Source organism: Mytilus californianus, unplaced genomic scaffold, assembly GCF_021869535.1.
Source record: "Mytilus californianus isolate M0D057914Y unplaced genomic scaffold, xbMytCali1.0.p SCAF_47, whole genome shotgun sequence".
NCBI lineage: Eukaryota > Metazoa > Mollusca > Bivalvia > Mytilida > Mytilidae > Mytilus > Mytilus californianus.
The window spans coordinates 390,187-405,092 of NW_026262698.1; the positions used below are offsets into that span (position 1 = coordinate 390,187).

At 33.0% G+C, this 14,906-nt stretch overlaps 2 protein-coding genes across 5 annotated transcripts in view; one reads left to right on the forward strand and one right to left on the reverse strand.

Moving 5' to 3' along the window:
• Positions 1-14,906, reverse strand: part of LOC127700030 (inter-alpha-trypsin inhibitor heavy chain H3-like) — a 147,191-nt gene that overhangs the window by 25,603 nt on the left and 106,682 nt on the right. For 2 of the 3 annotated variants that reach the window (XM_052203474.1, XM_052203475.1), the window contains exons 8-9: positions 13,099-13,189; positions 8,568-8,708 (exon numbers count right to left, since the gene is read on the reverse strand). The exons of the other annotated variant lie outside the window; for it this stretch is intronic. In XM_052203474.1, the coding sequence (XP_052059434.1) occupies positions 8,568-8,708; positions 13,099-13,189 (232 nt within the window). The remainder of the gene's footprint in view (positions 1-8,567; positions 8,709-13,098; positions 13,190-14,906) is intronic. 3 annotated transcript variants of the gene reach the window in all.
• Positions 783-4,647, forward strand: LOC127700036 (uncharacterized). Of its 2 annotated transcripts, XR_007981403.1 has the most exons (3): positions 783-1,279; positions 2,657-2,817; positions 3,676-4,647. XR_007981403.1 is itself a non-coding variant. In XM_052203483.1 (2 exons), exon 2 carries the CDS (start codon positions 3,894-3,896, stop codon positions 4,626-4,628), a length of 735 nt encoding a protein of 244 aa, XP_052059443.1. In that variant the 5' UTR covers positions 783-1,279; positions 3,676-3,893; the 3' UTR covers positions 4,629-4,647. The 2 variants fall into 2 exon arrangements, 1 of the variants encoding a protein (XP_052059443.1); XM_052203483.1 differs by lacking the exon at positions 2,657-2,817.

Here is a 14,906-nt window from a genome sequence, read left to right on the forward strand (position 1 = left end):
TGTATGAAATATTTGTTGCATCTACATAACTACAAATAACAGCCTTCTGAAATTTGCTATCAGCTTTCATGTGAACATGCATTACCGTGTACTGCGTTTTTCTTCACCTTTCTGTTTACCGAATAGATAAAGCGGGCGTATCATTAGTGAGCAATAGCTGACACTTCTACTTGTTTTTATCTCCAGGTGAATTTTGTGTGTCATTGAATTGCTGTCTCTTTGAAGAGTACCTCAAATCTTCTTTATTTATAACAAATTAATTTAGAATAGTAACTATTAGAACATGTTCCTTGAATTAAATCAAATGCTCAAGTCCACCCTCAAAATAAGATGTAACATCCTCCATTAATTTTTTTTAATATAAAAATAAGGAGATAAGGTATGATTGCCAATGAGACAAATATCCACCAAAGTTAAAATGAAGTGGATGTAAGCAATTATAGGCAACCGTACGGCCTTCAACAATGAGAAAGACTCATACCGTATAGTCTGCTATGAAAGGCCCCGACATAAAAAATATGAAAGAAATTCAATTGAGAAAACTAACGGTCTAAATTATAACAAAACAATTTGTGAAAAACAAATATGACAGACATGGTCCCTCTCCTCAGCAGTAAAATCATATTTTTTTTGCCGCTTCAAACCAAAACTGCCTTTTCGTTGCAGAACCATAGTAGCTTTACACAGTACTCTCAAATTTTCCATTTCAATTGTAAACATACAGACAAACCATAAAACATTGGCAAAACAATTTATCGATTCAAGTGACAGCTAGAAACAATCTAATTAAAATTAAATCTCCGCACTTGCTCCTCGTTGTTTATATGTCGCGCGTGGGAGATCTAACAACAGCCGCTTGAGGGTCATGTCTAGGGTCAAATTTGGTGAACTTTGACCGACCAATCAGCGTGCAGAAAATCAATTTCGATTAACCAATCAGCGACGGGCTTGTATACCATTATCGGATCGTTAAAAAACATGGATGCGCCCAGTTTGGACAACGTTTTGACAAAAGTTTTGCCAAAATTTGGTATAAATGATATAAAGAAGGAGCAAAAGGAAATTTTAGAGTGTTTAGTTAACAAGAAGAAGTGCGTGGCTGTACTCCCGACTGGTTTTGGCAAGTCACTGCCGTTTCAACTGTACCTTCCAGTTGTCCGGGCGGTTATTGAAAACAGTTCTGACTGAAAAGTTTTAGTCTGTTGTCCCTTAGTAGCTCTGATGCAGGACCAGGTGGAAAAACTCTCGCACATTGGAAATATTACTGCTGCATACAAAGGTTAGTATAACTTTAAGCATGCAGTGGTAGTAAGGCTTCAATAAATGGAATAGTCTATACTATAGTATTTAATGCCATTAAACACCTAATTTATATTATAATTATTATGTTGGCAGTGTTGTATAATAAAGATGTTTATAACACATGAGAAATCAGTTAGGGGGTGACAAGTTATCCCCCTGTACAGTGGCGGATCCAGAACTTTTTGTAAGGGGGGCCCACTGGCTGACCTAAGAGGGGGCCCGCTCCAGTCATGCTTCAGTGATTCCCTATATAATCAACTAAATTTTTCCCACAAAAGGGGAGCCCAGGCCCCCCCTGGATCCGCCTATGCTGTTGGAGCTACTTATATAATTAATGCAATGCCTCTATCTTACAAAAATGTCTTAAGACGTTGTTCCCACACCTTATGGTGTCTAGATGCAGGGCCCCCTTTTCCATAGTCCTGGATCCGCATCTGACCAGGCAAAGATGTACATGTATGCCTTATCAAATAAAATAAAATTTATTTGCAGGAACAAACATTTAAACTTCAGTATATCAACACATACACATGACTAACAGTAACAAAGCAGTAATATGAAACTTAGATATACATGAGCAAAGTTAAAAAAAACTGCAGAAGCAGTTCATCATAGCCATGGTAGCACATAAATTTGTCTCATTTCACTTAGAACAGATTGTATCGGTCATATTGCCAGTATTTTACAGTCGTTTTGGCCATAATGCTAGTTCTTCATACTTTGTATAAAGATATATACTACATGTTGTATTAATGAAGCACCAGAGTCCAAGGGAAGTGTTGTTAAATTACATGTACTAATAATCTATCTCAAAACAAATATACATGCATATAAGAATAAGAAGATGTCGTACATGTACAAGACTTGAAGTAAAATTGCCAACTCAACTCTCCACCAGACAACACATGACAAAGTTTACAACTATAGAGCACCATCTGACCTTCAACAATGAGCAAAATGATACAGCATAATTAGCTTTACATGGCTCAGAAACGTGCGGGAAACTTAGATTGTTATTTGTCATGTTTGTGTTCAGGTGTTAAACAATGAAAAAATAAAAAAAAAATATGACAAAGTGCAGTCTAAAAGACCTTGTTGGATGGCCAAACAGATACATTGGCAGAAACATCTCAAAATCGAGAAAATATGCCATGCATTCATTGAAATCTCAGCTATATTCATTTCTGTATTGGACTTTACAACAATAAGAATTATTTCATTGGATTTCAATCTTTAATCAAACGCAGTGAAATGGAGAAATGGTATTTGTACAGTGTACATTTAAATTATAGAAGTTATCATAGAAATATGTCTTTTTGGAGACTGCCCACCTACATTTTTTTTTGCATTTTAGGATCATCTTCCCCAGAGTGACGATCAAATCAAAGAGGGGTTGATAGATGTCATTTTTGCATCTCCAGAAACATTGGTTGGTGATCCCTATTGGAGAACTTGTTTAAAGAAGTTGAACATTAAGTTGGTTGTAATTGATGAGTTTCACACAATAGCAATTTGGTAAGTGGATACAATGTTTATTCCCCATGTTCATTTCTATTCGCACATTTACAGGACGTATTATGGTATATTGTTGTCTATATAAAAAAGAATAGTGGTAGGATTGCCAATGAGACAACTCTCCACAAGTGACCAAATGACACAGAAATAAACAACTATAGGTCACCGTACGGCCTTCAACAATGAGCAAAGGCCATACCACATAGTCAGCTATCAAAGGCCCCGAAATGACAATGTAAAACAATTCAAACGAGAAAACAAACGGCCTAATTTATGCATAAAAAATGAACGAAAAACAAATACAAATGTATGTAACACATAAACAAATGACAACTACTGAATTACAGGCTCCTGACTTGGGACAGGCACTATACAGAATGTGGCAGGGTTAAACATGTAAGCAGGATCCCAACCCTCCCCTAACCTGTGACTGTCTCAGTGTCAATCGTCAACCTGTCGGACAGTAACTCAAAAACTATTCAACTAATTTGCATGAAACTTTGATGAATTGTTTCTATATATTGATGTGTACTCCCTTCCCATTTTTATGAATTTAGATTTTCAAAAATATAGAAGTAAAAAATTAAGACCACTGGTACAGAACTGTACAGCTTTCAAGAACGAGATAACCTAATACTAAAAAGTAAGCTCTTTTAAGACCACTACTTGCAAAATGATGAACCATTACAATGTAATTATAAGAATGTATGAAAAATAAAACCCTAAACAAATGTGGACAAGCACATACATGTATTTAATTTTGTTTTGCCATAAGAATTAACAATCTAGGCAAGAGGTGCTGATATTTACCTTTTATAAAAGTTTTTATAGAAGTACTTATTTCTATTTTTCTTTCAGGGGCCAAGATGAAGGAGACAGAAAAAAAGGCTTTTCGAAAATGGTTTTCAAATGTAGGTGAACTAAGATCCATCTTTTCCGATGCTACAGTATTGGCTTTAAGTGCAACTTGCACTGTAAGCTTTAGGAAAAAAGTCATGAAAATATTGCAGCTAGCAGAGGACACAACAGAAATTAATTTATCACTAGTATCTTCCAAAATTAAAAATTAAATTGAAATGGGAATGACATGGTTAGTAGATGCATTAGAGGAAAAAAGTCAGGACTTCCCACGTACACTTTTGTATTGTTCATCGATAAATGACACTTCCAAACTTTATAAATACATTGTAACAGAATTGCCACATTGTGCCAAGTATATTGAGATGTTCCATTCTGAAACTCCAGATGTTAACAAAAACATCATAATTAATGCATTGAAGGAGGAAAGTAGTGTTTTGAGACTTATTTTGTCAACCAGTGCCCTGGGAATGGGTTTAGATGTAAAAAAGTGTAGTGGAGTGGTATTATTTGGACCTCCAAATAATCTGGTAGATTTGCTGCAAAAAATAGGGCAAGTGGGGAGGGATGGAAATCCATCAGTTGCCATTATCCTATACAATGGATACCACTTGCAGAAGTTGAAACCGGAAGCTAAGGCAATTCTTAAAGCTAAAGATTGTAGGAGAAAGGATCTGATGTGTAATTTCCTCAGAAATTCAGACTTGGATGATTTGATGAAGAAAGAAAGCAGGAAACATTCATGCTGTGACTTGTGTACTAAGTCTTGTAATTGTGAATCCTGTGATATGTTACCTCTTGAGAAGTTATTTCTGTCAGAACAAGTTGTTGAGGAGCTCGAGGAGCAAGAAGATTCTGCTGTTTCAGATAGCGATACTGAAGACTACAATTTGTCGGCCTATGAATACTTCGAAGATCTTGATATGGCTTTATTAGAAATACAAGATGATTAAAACAGTTGATATTTATTTATTTAATTTTTCAGTATCTGGTTTCTGTAACTTATTCAACTTTAGACTCTTCAAATTTTTTTGACTTTTAACCCCCTTACAATTGCTGTATTGCCACTCTAGATCTGGGTTCATGTCATGCCTGCAGCTGTCAATGTGACTAAAAAGAGATGTAGCGTATAAAAACAAATGAGACAGTAACTGATTGACACACATCATAAGATATTTACTTGTTTTCATCTTAAAAATAAAGAGATGCGGTATGATTGCCAATCAGACAACTACCCTCCAGACTTTTCAATAACTTGATATAAGCAATTGTAGAACAACGAGAAAAACCCATGCCTTTAGTCGGCTACAAAAGGCCCCGACCAGAAAAATATGAAAAAATTCAAAAGAGAAAACCATGTCTGCCATGTCTGTCAGATATGGTTGCAGATTCGCCTAATCTTGACCTCATTTCATGAAACAAGCATATAATTATATTCGGGGTCAAGTCTGCATCTCGATTACTATAAACATGATAAACAAACAGAAAAATATATTTGGTGTGGAATTATTGTAAGATGTACATGTTATATAAAAAAGAAGATGTGGAATGATAGCCAATGAGCATGATTAGACAACTCTCCACAAGAGACCAAATGACACAGAAAGTAACAACTATAGGTCACTGTACGGCCTTCCAACAATGAGCAAAGCCGATACCGCATAGTCAGCTATAAAAGGCCCTGAAATGACAAATGTAAAACAATTCAAACAAGAAAACTAACGGCCTAATTTATGTACAAAAAATGAACGAAAAACAAATATGTAGCACATAAACAAACGACAACCACTGAATTACCTAAGGCTCCTGATTTAGGACAGGCACATACATACAAAATGTGGCGGGGTTAAACATGTTAGCAGGATCCTAACCTTGGACAGTGGTGTAACAGTACAACACAGGAACGAACTATAAAAATCACTCTGGTTGGTTTCTGACCTTGACTTTTCATGGTTTATTGATCAACAAGTCAACTATCTTTGGTGTATAGAATTATTGCTATTGATGTATGTCCTTTTGTGCTAAGTTTTGGCATGGTTCATATATGACATGTATGACTTTGACCTTTTTGTTCATTGTTCTCGATGATGTTATATTTGTTCTATATAGCAAACTCATTGTATTTAACTTGGTGTAGCCAACAGTATACATAGAGGATGATTATTTTTGCTCAAAATAAACATTGACAGGTTGATTGATTATTGATTTCTTCACTTGGGTTTCAGTGGCAAATATTTCATGCATATTCAAGACAATAACATGAAGTGGGACTATATCTTACTTACAACTTTGTTCAAGACCAATGTGTTCATCAAGAAAACAGTCAAATATAGACTTAATACCACATCTTCTTTTGTATACAACCACAAAATAATTTTGCGGTCGTATATTGGTATGACGTTGGCGTCGTCGTCCGAAGACACATTGGTTTTCGCACTCTTACTTTAGTTTGAGTAAATGGATCTCCATGAAATTTTACCATAAGGTTCAATACCACAAAAGTAAGGTGGGGATTGATTTTGGGGGTTATGGTACCAACAGTTCAGGAATTAGGGGCCAAAAATAAGCATTTTTGTAACTTCCAGACATTACTTGTGTGTTAGTGTATGGACCTCTCTGACATTGTACCACAAGGTTCCATATCACAAAGGGAAGGCTGGGATTGATTTTGGGGGTAATTGCCTCAAAATTTTAGTAATTAAGGGCCAAAAAGGGGCAAAAAACAAGTATTTTTCTAGGTTCATGACAATAACTTGTGTGTAAGTGTATGGATCTTTCTGAAATTGTACTACAAGGTTCCATATCACAAAGGGAAAGCTAGGTTTGAGTGTGGGGATAATTTCCCTAAATGTTTAGGAATTTTGAACCAAAAAGGGGCCAAAAAACAAGCATTTTTCTAGTTTCCAGTCAATAACTTGTGTTTGAATAGGTAAATTAAAAATTTATAAGTTCTTAGACCACATTTATTCTGTGTCAGAAACCTATGCTGTGTCAAATATTTAATCACAATCCAAATTCAGTGCTGTATCAAGCTTGACTGTTGTGTCCATACTTGCCCCAACTGTTCAGGGTTCGACCTCTGCAGTGGTATCAAGCTGGGCTCAGCAGAGCATTTTATTATATTAAGTTACTGTGTTTAATTTGACTAAGATAGAAATTGAACCAAATAATGTGCACTACTAAATAACTTCATCACTCAGGAGAGCACATTCAACCAACACCACCTTGTATAAGTTTTATCAACAGCTCTTTACATGTACATATAGGGTAAATATCTGCATGCTGGTCGCCTTGTGAACAAATCTGTAAAAGTTTGGTTTTTATCTCATTGTTGTTTTGTACAAACGTGCTTGATGTTTTCATAAAGTCATTTCGGGTCTTTGTACAGCTTGCTATAGGTTTTACTCAAAGTCAGAGGTGGAACTGTGAACTTTAATACAGAAAAATAAGTTGGTCCCTTTTGAATAGTTGTCTCATTAGAAATCAGGCCACATTTTTATAAACATGTTTTTGTAGGTAGTTATGCTGCCTAATCAAAATGACCATGATATTCTGCAACTAAACTGAAAGTATTTCATTACTTTGTTTGTTGGGTTGATGTCTCATTGACTTATGACACTTTAATATCAGCAACAAACTACTAAAAAAGTACCAGCTAATTAAGGTTATGACTTAAGAGAAAATTAAACCTGCACACTTTATTCACAATAATTTAATTCCAAGCAATATTTTTCAAATATGTGGATTTGAAGGCGATGGAAGGGGACTGTTGGTTGATGTCACGGCGATGAATCAATGTACGAAGTCCTATAAATGCACTGTCAAATGGGTTTTTGTCTTTTTTTAGCTCCTTGCACTTAATTGTTATTATTCTTGAAGTTTTATATGTTACATGTAGTACATTTTCTTGTAGTAGGTCTTTTGCAATTTTCTGAACATCAGCTTGGTATGACTGTATATGGTGGAACCCCTTCTTTCCTGTTAAATTGGTAATGTTATCAAAATGGCTTGCAAAATTAACTAGGTGAGGATACTCTTTAGAGTGTTGAAGGATACCTTCCTTTGTCTGATGTCCTGAACATGTTACTTTTGTATTCTTGTTCAACATCTCTCAAGTATTCATCTAAGCTTATATTATTGTTTGTTCCACCTTGCAGATTAACAAATCTATTAGCAATTAATCTTTCTGATTGGTCAGGTGGTAAGACACCCGAAGTTAGTCACTTAGTTCTTCTTGAATTTTTAATGCATCTTTCTTTAATTTGATTGACTGTTGGACTTTTCTAAAACATTTAATACAGACGCCATTGTCATTGTCTACTTCGGTGTTAACTTCAAAACCAGTAACAACACTAGAAATCATTGCGATTCTCTCCGAGTTCTGCTGAAGTTTCAGTTTGAACAGTTTTTTTTTCAACACGTTCTCCCGTTGAGGAGATTTCTATCTGGATGAAAGAAAAACCGCATAAAACACAAATTTTGTTCATACTGATATTTTCCTTGGGGTGCATACTTCACTTGATGCCATTTTAACCTCGGAAGGCAATAATACAAACTATTATTACAGTTGTATGTTACGAAACGTTTTTCGCATGGGGGCTGCCATTTTTGTTTATATACATTCGGAAGACCTCTAGACGCTACTAAGACTCCTATGCCAGTCCAATACCCTAACACTTTGTAGCACCTTCGCTGATTGGCTACAGCAAATTTGACCCTAGACATGACCCTCAAGCGGCTGTTGTTAGATCTCCCACGCGCGACATATAAACAACGAGGAGCAAGTGCGGAGATTTAATTTTAATTAGATTGAGCTAGAAATGTCCGGAATGACATAAAATATTTAGTTTGTAAGCAATGGTAATAAACCTTCCAGTTCAAATTATACAAACCTCCTCCTCCTCGACTATAACCACCACCTCCACCTCCGCCCCCTCCTCGTGGTGGACTATTCCCTGACGAAGAGCTGGTTTTTTTCTTTTTAAACGACGTAGAGCTGATTTTTTTCTTACTAGATACCTTACTCAGAGCAACTATTTTAAAAAAAGAATAATATGTTCAATATTTATGTGATAAAAATAACTTAAAGTCGTTTCCATTCTATCGTTTAGATATCTCTTATGAATATTGTATTAAAAATGATTCAGAGTTATTTTGAGAATTCAGAGATCCCTTGCATGCTATGAATGGAATCAAATTTCGTTACCCTCAAAATATCAAATAGCTAACAACAAAAAGCATAAAGAAAATGTAATTCGTCTGTTTTCCTTATAATGGGTTTTGATTTTGCACAGTTATACCTCAATGAATAAAATAATTTTGGTTTACGTAAATAAATCAGAAGACAAAATCTACTTGTATCAATTACTGGAAATTAATATTTTACAGTTAAATAGTATATCACACTGCACTTTATAATACCCCTTCTATGTTTTCCCTTTATTAAATTCTCTGCAAACTATTCAAATAATGTGTACATATTTACAATCAAGATGTAACATTTATTTACTATGACTGATTAATTATGTTTGTTTGGGTTGCTCAAACAATTTTGTCAAAATAACGGACAATAAACAACTGGCATACAAGTGGGATGTTAAGCTGGCTATAATACGAATATTACGAATATTTTATTCTCATAAACGTAATGTTATAGAGAAATTAGTAAACAATTACAATACAATAATAGTGCATGCGTAAAAAAATATGGAAAAGACAGTACATTTATTTGTGTATGTTTATCACAATTTAACTAACCAGGAGGGACGACAATCGATAGTACATGTATAATAAATCTTACTAGTTTTTCTAATACAATAATATCAGTTGATGAGAATAACTGATTAAATTTTGCAGTATTTGCATCATTTGACAATATTGCGGTAACAGTTTTTTCCTTTCTGAACTAAAAAAGTTACAGACTAGAATATAATGGTACTCATCACCTATTTCATTTGAGTCACATACATTGCAGGTTTTCGTCTCTTTGAATTTTATGCCATCTGCCCGATTCAATGGGCAAACGACGACAGCCACATCTGAATTTACATAACAAATACATAAAATGTGAGGGTAGTAACGACAAATAACGCTCAAAACAGAACTCATTCTTAAATATTCTATAACAAATTGTTTTACTTGAATTAAAAATGTCTGACGACCATTCTTGCTTCAATTGGTCTTTAAGTCTAAGTTCTACACAGTTTTCAATCCAATCTGTGGAAAAATGAGACTGGGATCTCCATACATTTGATAGACCACAAAGATCAGAAATCGTCCGAGTTCTCCATAAATAATGCTATTTGGAGTTGTCCGCTTCAGGTTTAATATGATCTTTCAAAAACGCAAGTGTACTTTTTCTGAAACATCCAAATTTTCAAAACCCCAGACCTCTGAACTGTAAAGTAATACTGGTAAAATGGCTTTATCAAACATATCTAATTGACATTCAATTGATAAATTATGTCTTCGACATTTTTTTAATAAACTATACATTGCTTTTGTTCCCTGGTCTCTTAAATAATTTCTTGTTGTTAAAATGATACACTTCTAGCAAAAAATACACCAAGATACTTGTAGTCTTTGACAATTTCTATTTCTTTATTACAAAAATAAAACTTTTCTTTTTCTGATATTCTCCCTCTAGAAAATATAAGAATTTTTGTTTTTTCAATATTAACTTTCAGTTTCCAATTTTCACAATAATTAGAAATAGTATCTAACATGAACTGTAAATCCTTGCTTGATTCTGATAACAAAATTGTATCGTCTGCATACAAAAACAATAGAATTTTAAGATAGATCGTTAACTCATTCTCTATATCGCAACTGATAGATTCTAACCCTTTTATATTATTTTCTTCTAAATATGATGGAAGATCATTAAGATACAATGAAAAAAGTAAAGGAGATAGATTTTCTCCTTGTCTAACTCCAAATTCACACTTAAAAAACCCTGAACATTCATCATTATGTCTAATATATGATTTAACACTTCATACATATTTTGTATAATACGTAAAAATCTACCATTTACATTATTTTGCAAAAGATTAAAAAATAACGAATTTCTATGAACCTTTCGCCTTCTCAAAGTCCACAAATGCACAATGGAGTTTTTTCTTCTTAAAACTCAATAACTCAAATAAAGCATATAAAGAAAAAATGTGATCATTTGTAGAATAACCACTTCTAAAACCAGCTTGATTTTTATGTAATAACAAGTATTATAATTATTTAATCTAGAGTTCAATACCGAGGTAAATAGTTTCCCTAGACAAGACATCAAAGTAATAGGCCTGTAAATTTTTTGGATCTAGCTGGTCGCATTTGTTCTAAAAAATGGTTTTATTATACCTGTAAGCCATGCCTCAAGCACAATACCTGTTTCAAAAATTAAGTTAAATAAAAGTTCATATATGTCACTCATTTTCTCATAAGACGATGATATATATTCATTTATAACATTATCTTCATCCGGTGATTTGTTGTTTTTTGAAGCTTGTATTGCCTTTTTTTATTTCTTCAATTATTATATGACAATTCAACAAATCATTCTGTCCATCATTTACATCATATTGTATATCAAAGTCATTTTGGCTATCAAATTTATTTTTATTCAATCTTTGAAAAAATCAAACAATACATCTAGAGTAATATTTGTATTTCTTTTCCTTCGACCTTTGTTAAAAATTTTCCAAAATTCTTTTGGAATTTTACATCTCATTTTTTTCATTTTGATCCGCATCTCTCTATTAAACTTAATAGTGTTTTCATCCAGAGTTCTCTTATATACATTTTCTGTCAATTTAAATCTGCTCTTAAAAAGGTTTGAACCGTATTTTTTGTATAATCTCTTTGCTTTACGATATTCCCTTCTAGACTTCTTGCAATCTTCGTTAAACCATAGTTTGTTTTCTTGACCATTACCGACCTCTGTGTTCCTAAAGTTTGTTCTGCAGATTGCAAAAGTATAGAAGTAATTTCTTGTATAAAAGTATCAATATTATGTTTAACCACAGTTTCAGTATCACTGATGGCGTCGAGCAGATTAAAATGCAGAGATGCAAGTTTTTCTTGATCTATATTACTCTTGAATAATTCACTTTTTTCTTGTTTCCATGGTTTAATTCTTTGAAATGAGTTTTTATTTATACTCTTTTTTCAAGAAAAACTGTCATTTTCAATAACAGGTTAACCCACCATTTTCTTTGGAAAATACATTTGTGTTCCTATACCCAGTTAAGAAAGACTATGACAATGTCGTTTGTTGATATAATCAAATTTGAAATCCAGGCAGTTAATATCTAAACTTGGGGAAGGTGGCCATAACATAGAAGTTAAAATGGGGAAATACAAAAATATACCCAGAGACAAAATTAAAGGTTATGTAAATTTAAAAATAAACTTGATGATGAATACCATTTTTTTTCTAGATTGTAAACTATACTCAACTTTAAGATATCAGTTATTTTCAAAAATCAATAATATAAAACCTGGTTATACAAATTCATAACCACTTTTCAAGCTAAGACAACTTGAAACCTGAATCTGAACTTTTGACAGCAGTTGGTGACTTTATAAAGCAATCTTTACAGTTGTGAAAACGAAGTCCATGTCAATCAAAAGTTACATTATCATATCTATGTTTTTGTTTTATGTTTAAACTTGTAATTCTTGATTATTGTGTTAATACTGTGTTCTATTTTGTGTTTTTTGCTTGACCCATATTGGTGTATTTTGTGAATCAAATTATATAAACGAGTGTTTGGTTTTGTATGGTTTTGTCAGGTTTTATGGACCTTTTTAATTCACATCGGAGTTCGGTATTTTTGTTAATACATTTTTTATTCATGAGTTTTTTTATTTGCATTTATCTACTTAAATTTTAAGGGATAATTCTCATTATAGTAATTAACAACTAAATCACATGGTTAAATCAGTACCATTTCAAATGAGAGAAAACAATTGTTTGGATGGTTAGAAAGAGTATGGTGACTTATTTCAAGTTATAAAATCTATGAGGTCATGTTACATTTATTGGCATGGATGGACTTGGAGCGATTTAAGTCTTGGCATGTTTTGTAATATAAATGATGTAAATATGCCCTAAGAAGAGAACGTTTTATTTCAAAGACTAAAAAATACTGAAAGAAGTAAATCATATAACATATATGAGGGTCTGAATGGGGGGTCATTCATTTCTGTATTGTTAAATTTTTAGGCCATTTTTCTCTATTCTTTAATTGTTTTGCCCATTATTTTATATTTTTTATATTTTATCACCCCAATATTCTCGATTCTTCATTCTTTTTGGCTTATATTATTCTATTCTCTATTTTTTGGCCCTTTGTTCTGTATTTTTTACCCATTATTCTCTTTTCTGTAAACCCCATCAAGACCTCATATATAAAATCAACATACGTCTTGCATCCTCATTCTCTTCTAAATCGCCGAGATCTCGTTCATCTGGCTTTATAACAACCATAGAGGTTAATGGTGTGACAAACTTGTACTGAAAAATATTTTTAAAGATCAATAATAACTGGACCAGTTGAACAATATTGTGTAATCGTCATCACGGAGATAATACGATGGCATTAAATTCCCTGAATTTCAAGAGTTGTATCTGTAGCTTTTGCGTTCCTTTCAACTTTCAACACATTTCAGATTTCATCATATTCTGTTTAAAAGTAGAGAACCTGTACTCTTAGATTAATGATCGACTCGTTTTGGCTAATAATAAAACTAAAAGCCATAAAGAGCATGTGTCGCTCACCTAGGTATATGTGCATTTCTAACATTTTGAACTAGAATAGAATTCATGACAAATTTTTTTTTTGTTTATCTTGTATAATTGCTTGTCATTTTTTTTTAGAACTTGTCTTGTTTATCATTTACGCAAAAAATGATAAACATCGTCATTAAATAAGAAATCCAATAAGGAGACGACTGACGATTTCGGTCATGTTGACCTATTGGTAGATCTTGTCTTGCTGATCATTTTGTTATCTAAAGTGTCTATCTATTATAGTTATAACGATGATATGAAAAACCACTACAAGATGGGTACAAAACGTCATTAAAGAGCAATAACACCAATAAGGAGTCGACTGACGATATCTGCCATTACGAGACTTGTTTGTAGATCTTGTCTTGCTGGTAATTTGTGCTAATTCAAGTTTCTATTTATGAATTATAGTTTTCAAGATAATAGGCAAAACATGAACAAAATTGTTAAAATTCGTCATTTAATGGCAATAACTCTTTTAAGAAGTTATCTGACAGTTTTGATGTAAACAGACACTAGGTGGATCTCAACATTTTGAACATTTCTGCCGTTCCATATTTTCTTTATTTATATCGGTTTCCAAGATAAAAGCAAAATTTGTATTTTACCCTTATGTTTTAGTTTTAGCCATGTCGGCCATGTTGAATGACAGGAGGAATCATGGGACACATGTTTTAAACAAAATACTCCAAAGATGATTAAAGACACGTTTTGTTATATTTGGCCTAGTAGTTCCAGAGGTGAAGACTTTTGCAAAAGCAAACGGACGACGGACGTCAAGTGATGAGAAAAACTCAGTTGGCCCTCTGGGCCAGATGAGCTAAGAAAAATACAAAAACCACATCTAGCCAATTAATGTAAAACATATGCAAGAGAAGAATAAAATGGTGTACAAATAAAACATTAGTAATTATACTTTCAAAGTCATCAACATTTATCAACGGTTGCATACCACACTCATGAATATCATGGCTTGTGTACACTGTACTTTCCTCTTATATCAGTATTTTGCAAATACTGTGCACATTCACTTGTTACGTATATATGCATAAGGGGAAAGGGTTCGGTCCTTGAAAACAGGAAAGTTCATATTATTTCATTCATTTAATAATAAGTTATGATTCAAAATAGATAAAACATATTGTTACACAAATTTCCAATAAAATTTACAGAAAGAAAAAAGAAATTATTCCGAGGATCATAATACATGTATCATGGTAACATCACTCTATTTCTAAAAGTTTATCTAAGAGTAAGTTCATCTAAAAGAAGTACCTGCTAATCGATCTTTTGTTATTATCTAAAATGTTTTATTGAAATATTTTGCTTTAATATGGTAACAATGAAAACCGTTTCCTTTGCATTTGTATGATCTCTGTATGTTCTTAAGCTCAAACGAGGTATTTGAATACTAATTCTTTTTTTCAACGTTTTCTATCTA